Source organism: Phoenix dactylifera, chromosome 16 (genome assembly GCF_051530095.1).
Source record: "Phoenix dactylifera cultivar Ajwa chromosome 16, Ajwa_hap1_PhDact_Kaust_v1.1, whole genome shotgun sequence".
Taxonomy (NCBI): domain Eukaryota; kingdom Viridiplantae; phylum Streptophyta; class Magnoliopsida; order Arecales; family Arecaceae; genus Phoenix; species Phoenix dactylifera.
Genome location: NC_143205.1, coordinates 19,839,918 through 19,852,427, shown reverse-complemented (window position 1 = coordinate 19,852,427; position 12,510 = coordinate 19,839,918). Strand labels below are relative to the sequence as shown.

Genomic DNA, 12,510 nt, shown 5'->3' with positions numbered 1-12,510 from the left:
TCTGGATTATGAGGGTTAAAGCATATAGTAACCGATGGTAGATCATAGTAGAAATTCTTTTTTTCATAATGTGATTTCAGTAGAAATATTTCTCTCCAGGCTGAACAATAAATAGTAAGCATATTACTGATACATATAGAATTAAAAATCTGAGCTTGGCCTTGTTTTTACCTTAGTGATGTCTCATGCCAACAAGTGAACAACAGAGTCAAAGGAGCACCAAAGAAAAATATAATCATAGGATCTGAAAATCTTACAACACAGCTTACAAAAAGGTAAGAGGTAAAATAATGTTCATCCTTTCCCAACAACCAAAAAGCAAAATTATAAAGGGAAAAACACGGCTAACAGACCCGTTTTGAGAAATGGGAAAATGTCTGTCCTCCAAAAACAAGCTATATATATAATTTTGAGGAATAAAAAACTTCCCAAAGTTTCAAATGACTTGCACGTTTCTAGAATACCTTGGGAAGCCACATATATCAATCAAAACTTCATCGCCAATATGGAGATGATAGGTCACACCGAGGGAGCAAAACTTAATAAAATCCAGGAACGAAAATTGCTCGATGTTAAGAGAAAACTAGCCGCAACTTTTGAGTTCTCAAGTGTGGGAAACTGGTTTCATTTTTGCACATAAGTAGAATGAGTTGGCTTAACTTGGTTAAGGAAATCAGTAGATTGGGAAGTCACTTGCCATCAGCACAAAGCATTTTTGAGCCATCCAGTTCCTTCTAAGAATTATGAAAAGTTTGTCTGCAATCCGCACCTACTGCTTCCTGGATGGACTTAAAACCATCCCTTTCTAAGCATTCTGCCAGCTCAGCCTGGAAAAAGAAAATGAAAAAAAAAGACTATCAAAACCCTATTTTGTAAACATTGAATAGCTTCTTAAATATCAGCATTAGCTCAGATAAAATGAAAGTCCATCCAGACCAGTAAGATATGGTATACTGGTGAAAGAAGCAAGGGCGTTGATGGGAAGCAAAATAACAAATTCGATTTTGAGAGCTTCCTTCCATGCTAGCACATAAAAACTACTGCTAACAGGACTTTAAACTACTAGTTATCACCTGTGCATGCACTGGGGAGAGGTTCTGGCTCAAACCTGGATGATGCATTTCCAGTTTTCTACCATACCTCAGAAATAAAATAAAATAAAATCTTAGGCTCAACTTTGCAAGGTGCTAACCTACACAGGTTTGAAGAGTAATCAACTTGATGAATCAAAGACCCACCACAACTAGTCAACTGTCATGTTATCATGTATGGTTTAAAATTGTGGCTGAGACAAGAAGCATCATCATTGGCAGTATGGTCAGTGCTTGTACGGTGCTATATATTATGTTTGACATTTTCCAATATGAGACCATTCCAGACAAAGTTGGTCTGTGTTTTGTGACACCACATTGTATTGGTCAACCAAGATTATTTTGAGGCTGCTATAGAGGTTTTATTATATTCTTGATTTCAAGTTTGCATAATACTAATACCTTAATTAGAGTTATTGGAATCTGGCATGGGATTTTTTAGCTATTAAATCAACTAAATCCCTTACATCAAAAAAAAGGAAAAAGAAGATATACATACTGATTACCTTTAAAAGTTTGAGCAATCCCATTTACTTAGAAATTTAAAACTTAAAGAAATTCTCCAGTTCTGGACATTGCAATTGGTTTGCTTCAAAGTGGTCTTTAACATATACTTTCTGGGGACTCTACTTGAGTATCACTTTTTGTCATATCATAACGAATCTTTTAGGCAAAACACATCCACTATATTTTGCGTACAGAACTATTTACACATTGGTATTTATTTTTTATTAAATATTTCTGACGTTAAAACCATAATCTAGTTGTGCTCTGACACCATTATTGAAAATACAACAAATTTAAAGGCTTATGATCTCTGAATATATCTTTTAAATGTGCACATAATTGGAATCAAATTTAAGAAATGCACTCCTCAAATGCAAACAGGTGAGATCCCCACATAGAGTTGAACATCTACCAATTCAAATAGTTCATAGAGGCATTTTTCAGGGTTATTGCATTCACCAATTTCAACTTTCAAAAATTTGGGAGGTCCTACCCAGCTTTAGAACATTATAAGCATTCTGACCAGTATCAATGCACAAGAAAATAAGACTTCAGAATGTGCGAACACAACATATATAAATCGAACATATAAGGAAAAATGCTAGAGTCAATATCGATGGTTAATTAACACTTGAACTTCACAGGAGAATGGCAGATGCAGAATAAGAGGATACATAATAGAATGATTATGCACCAGATGCAGTGAGATGGAGTAAGAAATCAATTATTCACAAAAGGAAGCATGTTAGAAAGGATTATTTCTTAATCACTGGAAACAGCTTATCTATATTAGCTTACAAAAGTAGAAAATTTTTAAGAAACAGAATAATCTATTTCACGTGATTGTGAAATGATCACTTTGATGGAATACATGAAAAGAATTACATCAAAAATATTACAAAGCAACATTGTTCCAAGAGAAACCTTTATTTGGGGAATGAGTGCTGGTCCACCATAAGCAAAGGCTGTGTAAAGATGAACAAGTGTTGCTCCAGCTCGAATCTTTTTGTATGCATCTTCGCCACTGTGTTGGGTAACACTTAATAAACTTTAGTTAATGAATTGCTTTTTAGTAAGCATCCAGCAATGTCTCTACTAATTATAAGGTTCTAATACCTGCTAACACCACCACAGCCTATAAGGGGAATTTTTCCCTGCAATGCAAGTATTCTGAAGTCAGTTTACAAAACTGAATGCGAACAAAATAGTGAGCAATGATCAGGGGTGAGAAACATCATTCTGGAGCACACAGAAAAAAAAAAGTATGAAAGATGTAGTTTTGAAAAGAAAAAGGAATGCAGTACCAAAGATTTCTATGTATTCCAGTAAAAATGGATGCAGATTAATACCCGAGTAAGAATGTACAACTCCTTAAGAATGTTCATTGACAGATCAAAGAGTGGCTTCCCGCTTAAACCACCAGATTCTCCAGCCAATGGGTGTCTACTTACAGGATCGGGTCTTGAAACAGTTGTATTTGATATGATCTGAGGAGGCATTGTTTATACTTGTGCATAATAAATTCAAATGCAACCATTATGAAAGATTGGTGTAATTTAAAATTTCAACAGTTTTAATATATGATATATGGGTAACATTTATTGCTAAGCAGAATTATGGGAGCATACAGAATTTCCAAAGCCATATAAAATCATACAGAAATAACACAATAAATGAGGTCAGTGCCCAGATATACAGTTAAGATGACCAGATATGCAACAATGCCATTATACTTGACAGCTAAGGTACAAACCTAGGAAAAAAGCCTTCATAAACCTACCATATTCATTAAACTATGCGTGAGCAATAAACTGCAAAAGCTGCATATAAAGGTTGGAGTGCATGACCAGTAACTTTTCCCTCTTTTTGTTTAAGTTCTTGCATTCTCAAAATCCGTCAAAAAATTCAACACCTAAGAAAAGAGTGCTTCCTTAAAATCCATTGTTCTGAGTTTTAGAAAACATCTCTTCATAACTATGAGATTTGAGTCCTGATGCATCCTGGCATGTCCTGCCGGTACCATAACATTCTGATGAGAGAACAGTACGGACGCACCTAGGACACTGGTTTTTTTACTAGACCAGGACATCCTGACTGTCTCGGTTTGTACCAGACAGGATGGACTGGGACGGTTGCATAGCAGCACTTTTGGATGGCCTGGTGTCCTGGGACACCTTTTTTTTATTTATTTTCGCTTCATTCTTACTGTTGATGGTTGTTTCAGTCTGTCCTGATACCATACCAACCTGGGATTAGACCAGGATGGGTACCAGCACCTAATCCTTGAGTAAGACGCTGCAAAACAACCGAACCACACAAAAATAAAATGCATGCACACATATGGACAAAGAGATATACTGACAAACATTAATTCAAAATAACCAAAAGAAAGATTCAGACAAATATTGGGGAAACCTACCAGCCCATCCAAGCGGAGAGCAAGAGCAACCTAGAAAGCATAAAGGAAGACTATCAGAACAAGGTACAGTATTCAGAGGGGAAACAAGATTCCTCTGAGTTTATACCACTGCAATATCTTCAAGGTCCTGCTTAGACAAGTCAGGTGCAATTTTCACTAACAATGGCGGTGGACCCTCCCCTGCCCATTGCATCTCATCACAAGCAGCTTGCACCTACAAATCAATCACAAAAGTCAAAAGAATCAATTGCCCATCATCTCAAGTGCACTAAATTAACAGGCTGAAAGAAAATAGCAATGGGGAGGAGAATGCCCAGTTAAAATTCCAATTTCTATACCTTTTTAACAAGATCTTTCAGTTGTTTTCTCCCCTGAAGTTTGCGAAGGCCTGGAGTGTTTGGAGAAGAGATATTTATGACCTGAAACATGATGTGATTTCAAATACACAAAAAAAGATACTTAATATTCACAGCAATAATTCAAAAAACTAGTTTGAAAATTAGATATCATAGTCCATAATTAGTCAGATGTCATAAGCAGTATGGTTCATCTTGTCGCATAGTGACTGCCAGGTCCCCCTTCCCTATAAATATGAGGTTAGCTTTATAGCTTATATCAAGTATAAATCCCCAATAGTAAAATACTCTCCTTCTTTTATTTGTACGAAAGGTTTCTCATCGTAATCATTCTATTACATAAGAGAACCAAGTAAATGCAGTACATAACATTTTGTCATTTATAGCTAACACCAACATTATGATTTTCATATTAATGATAGGCCAAGATCAGGAGTACAGTTAGTTGATGAGTTCACTCAATTCTCATCCTGGTGCCAACTCAAACTTTCCATATCCATGAATTAATGCTCAAGTCATACTCTAAATGAGATGATGAGGCTCATTCAAATAAGATACGGAATGTTATCACATATTTCTTGTTTTTCTAATAAAAAAACTGTTACCATTAGATATGAAAGCCGCACTGGTATAATTCCAGGAAAGTTGAAATGACACAGTGGAAATTCTAATACTATAGTTCTAGAACTCTGAATTTTAGGTTTTAAGTACAAGTTTGAAAGCAGTTTTTGGACTTTTTTCCTTTCTTGCCCCAGTAAGTAATAAACAATCTGTTACTTCATCATATCTGTCTAACAACATGAATGGGCACTTCAATTGAACTTGAAGTATTTGTATTCTATGGAAGGTGAACTGTATCACAGGGGACTACAAATATAAACTGCAGGTATTACAACTAAAGGGAGCAGAGTCATAACCTCCAACAAGCTAGAACCCCTTTCCACATGACTAATGCTCCCCAGAAACAAAAGAGAAAGGAAGGAAACTTATACTGAGAATATGTCCAAAATGATAGACATCTGGGTTGTCCTCCAAAATCCAAGCCACAGAAATGAACATCAGACAGCCAGAATTCCTCATGACACTGCTACTTCTGCAGAATATTGATAGGAACTAAATGCAATGCAGTCACAAAGGTGGCCAGCCAGTAAAAAAGGACAGGGTATTCTGGCATCTCTCGCAAAATTATTCCTTCAAAAATACATCTAATATATGCACAACCAAAACCCTTGGGATCTGTTTGTCTGCAAGTAACTGGATTTTTCATGTAGCTGAGGTTTTCATGCTACAATTACAACAAATGTGGTTATCTTCCACTTTTTGGTTATGCATGTAATAAGTCAACGAGACTCGATGTACGTTATGTATGTGATAATAACTGGCTCATAGAAGCATATATATCATGTTCGCGCATTTTTATTGCAGTCTTAGCAGCTGCAACTCATCTTTGGTCATTTAGACCATAGGAAATTACCAGCACTTAGACCAACCAACCGACCAGAGGAACTTGCTGTATCTGGGAAGTCACGAAAGCATGACATCCTATGCATACATGAACAAAAGATCATAAGGTCATTAGCCTCGCACTATGATAATTAGAAGCAGATCGAGGGGATACCAAGTAGTCAGCGTACTGTGATAAAGTATGGACTCCTTGAACATAGTCAGCAGCTGCGTCTTCACTTGTCTTATTCTTGCCAAGATTAACGCCCAAAATGCCAGGACCTGCTTTTCCTCCCGGCCTTACTTCATCACCTGATGAAGGTAATGAGCTTGAAGTTTCTTCCATCTTCCTCTTACCATGCTGGGCACCAAGACGTTTTGCAACCACCACAATACCTTCACTATTGAACCCACATCGATTAATTATAGCACTGCTCATAAAGTTAAGCACCCCAATGATTGATGAAATAGAAGTACGGACTTGAAGCTCAAATGCCAACAAATTTTTGCTATGCAGACTTGGTATCATAAATCTGTCTCATGCCATGGCTTTAAATGGTAAATCAGTACTTTAAGAAACTCAGTTGCAACATACATGCTTACCCCTCCTGTCGCAATCTGAAGATACGAGGCTTAGGATTTCCCTCCTGGGGAATAGGGGTAACAGAGCCAATTTCCACAAAGCCAAAGCCTAGCCCTAGTAAGCCTTCAACTGCCTCCGCATTTTTATCAAAACCAGCAGCAAGACCTACAGGATTTGTAAATTTCCTTCCCCAGACCTCCAATGCCAGTATTGCTGGGTCAGGTCTTTTTTCTATAGGAACGAGGCCATGAGACGCAGCTGAGACTGCCAACCGATGAGCAACCTCGGCATCCAGCAATGCAAAGAATGGGTTCAAAAATTTTGTAGCCTTAAACAACCACCCACTGCAAGATTAGAAGCAAAGAATCTTAAATCAGATAAACAAATAATTACTCGATACATAGATTTAAAAGGTATGAACAGTATCTGCAGCAAAAGAAGTTATGCGATTCAGAAAGTAATATAGGATTTATCATGTACAACTGCATAAAAAATAACATAATTCTTCTGTAACGCATGGAGATCTCTTGAGAGTACGCAATGCTTGAAGAATGCCAAGAAAGAAGTAAGCATCTAGCTTGCAAAAGAATAGTGGAACCGGAAGGTTCCAGTTTAATTTAGGTTCTACTCGATGGCAACCTTCATGACCATGCAAGCTAAGCAAGCAAGACTTATAAGTTGGAGGACTGCAAGCACTGTGAGAAACTTTCATATCATTCTCTTCTCCCAACTAGAAATGATAAGCTTAAGTGATTGCATGTATAATGCTATGCAAACAACCTATCCTACCCATCTGCAGTGCATATAGCAAATGGATTTAGGGCTGGTATCTGCATATGCAGCCATATACACCACTTTTTAAATCACCATGAAGGAGAATACCTCAGGTAGCATAATGGAGAGGGAAAGACTTGTAGCATGGATATTATGATGGTTTCCAAAAATCCTGTAGTGCTAGCAGGTGAGGCCTCTAAAACAAACTTGATTTAGTTGTAAGGTAGAGACTGCTAATGGTTGGCATATGACCTAATGCATGATCTAAAGTTTTGTTAGGAACTTCAAAAATAAAAGTGAAACAGTTTAGTTTCAGCTGGATGTTGAATGATTTTGGAGTTCCACAGAAACCAACATATATAAGGCCAAGCTTTTTGCATATTTGGGTTGCTTATGCTAATATTTTTCCATTTCATTTTTCAATGTCAACAAGCATTTCTTTCAATTCAAAAATAGATTTTGAAGTTCTAAAAAGATTTGCAAGGAGATTTCGGTGGAAAGCAATTTTTTTGATATAGGTTTCACTATCCCAGAGTTGAAATCTAATTGTCATTTCTATTAACACATGTTAGGTTTCCATCAACAAGCACGACGATAGAGTACACTCTGAACATAAGTTAAAAAGATGACATTTACGTGAAACCATGTAACCAGTATATTCAACAGAACTGTACTTTAAAATGATGTCTAATTCATCTTCCTGCTTGCCTATTTATTGATATGCTGTTTTTCCTTATTTCGATTAATATCATTTGTTATTTTTGTAATATTCAAAAAAAACTGCCGAAACTAGAGCAAGGGCCACAAAAACTAAAACTCGCCTAGTTTGGTTGAATACGCAAAACCAAAACCATAACGAGTTTTTGAATCTCGACTTGATGGTTTTGGCTACATTAGAGAGTTCATTATTCACTCACTCAAAATATTGACTCGGTTCCTTCATCAAACTCACAGACATGTACATATACACATGCATGTGTATTTATTCAAACATATGTATAAAGAGAGACACTGAGTTAAATCAATAATTAGCAAAAAATTAATGTCAAAACAGGTAGTTAAGTGCAGGACTTATGCAGCCAAATGTAAACTCTCTATCTCTCGCATGTGTGCGAACATAGAGACAAATATAAGTTGCATATCAGAAAGTGCTAGATATGCTGTATGTAAGTTTCTTTTTTGAATGTCTATTTAACCTCCAACAAAAAAAATCTTATAATAAAAATTAAATGACAATGCATGTCAAGAACTCTGTGAGATGAACCTCATATGAACACTTGGAACCAGAAAAAAAAAAGTGAGGAAAGGCTCTGAACATAGCTAAACATGCAAGAAGTTAAAGCTAGCACAGAAACAAATAAGTGTGGAAGAAGAACCAAATAGAAAGGTAAGAACTCTGCCACAAATATAGAGAAACTGGCCATTCTATAAAGTTTCAGTCCTATAGTTCACAGGCCTCACTAATAAATAGGTTTGCAATAGAGGTCGATGAAAGTTTTAAGATAGAGCGCATACTATTCTTAATCATAACATAGTATACATCATTGAGAAGTTTGTTAAGTGCTGACTAAGAAGTCCAATTGAATGCTTCTAGAAAACAAAATCCATAACAGTTTTTAAGCACTAAGTAACATATACAGCCAAGCTAAGTGAAAGTCTGAATCTGCCAACAGATCATTATGCACAAATCTAAGAATTTAATAAGACGTACCAAAATGTGGCTTCATCGGCCGTGCTCACATAAGCTCCTCCAGCTATTGCTAGCCCTATCATGGTTCCACTTAATAACCTTCCCTACAAAAAAAAAAAAATAGAATTGCCTTCTAGTATCAACAGAAATCCACAACAAACCCAGAAAGATGCGCGGCACACCTCTCGAAATAATGGGAAAAAAATCCAAAATTGCTAAACGAATCGTGATCAAATAGCAGGTCTCGCAAGCATCAGCTGTTTCATGTAACCTCCCAATATAAATCCAGGAATCGGGAAAGGAAAAAAAACATTTTGTTTCTAGTAAACAAGCATAGTTCGCACTAATTTTAGCATACGAATCCAAGAATCACATAAAAAACCTAGCTTAGGCTATGATCCAGGAACAATAACAAGAAAAAACCTTTTTTGTAGCTAGCAAGAATTACCTAGAAACATCACAACCACTCATACGAAGAGCTAATATCAATCTAAAGAACGAAATAAATGCTGATCAGAAAAAGAGGCTCAAACCTTCTTGGAAGAGGGTGGAATCTTCGGGGCGGCTCCGGCGCCGGTGCTGGCCAGCCTCGGCCCGACAGCTCCGCCAGCAGCCCCAGATTTAGGTTTCTTGAACAGGGCATCCCGGATGGAGCTTCTCCAAACCCTAGTCGCCATCGTCCGGCAACCCTCGCACAGGAAAGGAAGGAGACTTCCAAGAGGCGATCAAGAGAGACGGAGAATATATATTCTCCCGCCTTTCGAGTCCTGTAATAGACGGGAGAAAGGAGAGACAAAAAGGCGACACCTTGTACTTCGTTTACTTTTTACTTTTTAGCTCTCAAAGGGGAAGCTGGTAAATTATTCTAAAAATCACCTTTTATAGTGACTTCGATTAGATTTTTTTTTGTTTTGCCACTTGGATATTTAAGTCATATTAACCTTTTATAGAAAAGAATGAGATTTCCATCTTTCCATGCACAATAAAACTTTCATGCCCTCCAATATCCAAACTCCCACTGATTTATTAATTATAGCAAAATTTAATCTTAACTAAAATTTATGCGTTACAGTTTTTCCGAAATTTATTCTCCATCTAAAATCTTTAATGGAAGCCGCGTATATCACAATTAGTACATGCATGATTATGTTTAAAACTATATGGTAATCATGTGCATAGCATGGTATTGAAATCCATTAATTATGTATAGTAATATAGGGAACGAGAAAACAAAAATTTTACATGTCAAATGCAAAAAGGTTAAAATAATAAAACTATCACAGCGAATTTTTCAATGGCTAAAGAACAAGTTGCATCCAAGGGAGGCAATTAATCAAGGGATAGATAACAAGATGGGTTAGGTAAAATCTGGAATTTGAGTATTTCCTATTTTCATTTAAACATTGCAAGACTAGTCTATATAATGCAATCTAGGATTTAGTTTGCAATAGAGTTGTTTTGATTGTTTAACATGATGGAATGGCTATTGAGTATTTCCTCCTAGCCCCAACATGATGGAATGGCTCCTGTTATCACCAAACATTTGCTGGTATAAGAAATGTAAGAAAAAGTAAAAATAAAATTTTGATTTTTTTCTTTTAAATGACAATTCGATACCAAGCACAACCTAAGAATACTCCCTATCAAGATCGGTGGAAACGGTATGGGCACCGCATCGGTTCTCCGGCAGGACGAGTCGATACAGGCCCGCACCATACCATGCCGATAGTAGAAGAGATAGGGAAGAGGAAGAACGAGAGCGGAAGAGAGACAGATCGAAGGAGGGAGGTAGGGAAGCCGGTGAAGGCCGGCGCCGGGGCAAAAAGGGGAAGTTGCGGTTGATCCCTGTTTCGAATACGGCTTCCTCTTTACGCCCCTCCGTCGGCCTCTCTCTCTCAACCTCTCTCTGATTTGGAACGATTCCGCCAATCCTACTCCCTATTTTGCCAAATGCACGGGACTTCGGCTCTAGCTAAGCCACCATGAGAATGAATCCACCTGGAATCAAAGAGGGTGATGTTCTCGCTGTTTGCCTTTGGCATGAAGTCCAAGACCTTGCATCCTGCTGAAAAAAGACCGTGCGCTGAGGTCTCCAGATTACAGAGTAACATATCAGATGTCAGAAAATTATGTCAGTAAAATCACCATATACCCACTAAATTAATCCACGCTATTTCATGCTTAATTTTTCACCACTTCTACAAAGTGATTGATGGCATTCCCCCCATTGTTCTCCACAAAGAGGATAAAAAATATTTCTGCAGGTCAGCATATGCATGTCCTGTTTGCTCATAAGATAAAGCACTAATATTAAATGTTAACGATATCTAAAGCTATGAAAGATGCTTTAAGGTATTACAATCATCTTGTTTTGGTCGTCCATGGATGAAAAGGAATGAGTTTCAAGTAGCTCAATGTTCTGTCCAAGATGGAAATAACTTCAGAGCCATTGAGCAAACTCGAGCAGCTTTTTGAACAAATCGAGCAGTCGCATGGCTCCAGCCATCAAAAAATTGCTTCTTGTAGGCATGCCCAGGGCAATGAGGAAATGGTATAGTTACATACAAGTACAAATAAAATCCAACTCTAACATCCCCTCCTTTAATTGTGTTCATTGTTAATACACGCCCAATGATCCCGTACTAAACTGTAGGCTGTCAACTGGACAAAAATAACTAACAATAATTGAAAAGGCCATTCGAAAAAAATGGCAGATAACATGGCAACAGCCCTGTTATCAACTGAAACTTTTATCCCTTCCCTTGATATTTGCAATGCTGGTCTCCATGGATTTCCAGTATATTCAAAAGAACTGGAGAACTAAAAGGTCCTTGAGTATTTTTTGATTTCATACGTTATTGAGGATATGGACACCGAGTCCTAGTTCAGAGCAGAGCCACCAGTTATTCTAGCATAGTACAGCAGAAGCTGTGTCAATGCAGCTTTGAGGATCTCCATTCCACACAAAAAATTGCTGAAAGAAGCAATCACATCTTTGTGTATAAGCTCAATTGCAGCCTTCCATCTGCTTGCAAAATCCTTGACCAGTGGTTCAACATCAATGACGATGGGCCTGGCCTCTCTGAGCTGCTACTTTGCGTCCTCAGCTGATATAAATATGTGAAAGTCATAAGGTTTCTCTGACTTTTGATGGAATATATTCGTTACTGAATTAAAATTTTAATATTCCAACTTACAAACATGTCTTGACAAATTTGACGAGGACATTAAAAATGCTCTGCAAGCAATTCTTCCAGCAACATTAGAATGTTTTGAGCATTCCATATATTGGTATGTGCATTCGAAATTTCAAGAGGAGTTGAGATGGTATATTATATCTTATAATTATCTTTGCAGTAACCCACGGATGAAGCCCCTATAGCTCAGTGGTAGAGCGTCAGTCTTGTAAACTGAAGGTCTGTAGTTCGATCCTGCATGGGGGCAAAATTCATTTTTGTTGTTTTTAACTTTTTAATACACTTATGTATGGCTACATACTTTTGGTTTGATGGCTATGTATAATTTTTTTGATTTTCTGTACCCACAAAAAGCACGGTTGTGTATGTCTACAATTTTTCTTGTTTCATTTTTCTCCAGGAAAAAATCCTTTTATCTTTACTATTGAAAAAAAATATATATAATATATT

At 37.1% G+C, this 12,510-nt stretch overlaps 1 protein-coding gene and 1 non-coding gene across 6 annotated transcripts; one reads left to right on the top strand and one right to left on the bottom strand.

Moving 5' to 3' along the window:
• Positions 1–214: 214 nt before the first annotated feature.
• Positions 215–9,668, bottom strand: LOC103716677 (dihydroorotate dehydrogenase (quinone), mitochondrial-like). 5 transcript variants are annotated; one of them, XM_088712563.1, is made up of 11 exons: positions 9,397–9,668; positions 8,885–8,967; positions 6,420–6,743; positions 5,992–6,217; positions 4,356–4,436; positions 4,124–4,231; positions 4,018–4,047; positions 2,948–3,085; positions 2,715–2,752; positions 2,523–2,622; positions 215–827 (listed from the first exon to the last, which is right to left on the bottom strand). In XM_088712563.1, exons 1-11 carry the CDS (start codon positions 9,538–9,540, stop codon positions 735–737), a joined length of 1,365 nt encoding a protein of 454 aa, XP_088568689.1. In that variant the 5' UTR covers positions 9,541–9,668; the 3' UTR covers positions 215–734. The 5 variants fall into 5 exon arrangements, with proteins under 5 accessions (XP_088568689.1, XP_017700599.1, XP_088568690.1 ...); XM_017845110.4 differs by having other exon boundaries at positions 2,523–2,637; positions 9,397–9,638; XM_088712564.2 differs by having other exon boundaries at positions 2,523–2,637; positions 8,885–8,962; positions 9,397–9,627.
• A 2,567-nt stretch (positions 9,669–12,235) lies between these two features.
• Positions 12,236–12,307, top strand: TRNAT-UGU (transfer RNA threonine (anticodon UGU)). Its single transcript has one exon. It is a non-coding gene; the product is annotated as a tRNA-Thr (tRNA).
• Positions 12,308–12,510: the final 203 nt, after the last annotated feature.

Coding starts and splice junctions, on each gene's coding strand:
- LOC103716677 (XM_017845110.4), bottom strand. CDS start 9,540: ATGGCGACTAGGGTTTGGAGAAGCTCCATCCGGGATGCCCTGTTCAAG. Junction 4,437..5,991: donor CACAGTACGCTGACTACTTG/GTATCCCCTCGA, acceptor ATCATGTTTCAG/GTCATAAATATCTCTTCTCC. Junction 2,753..2,947: donor AGTTGTACATTCTTACTCGG/GTATTAATCTGC, acceptor CTTGCATTGCAG/GGAAAAATTCCCCTTATAGG.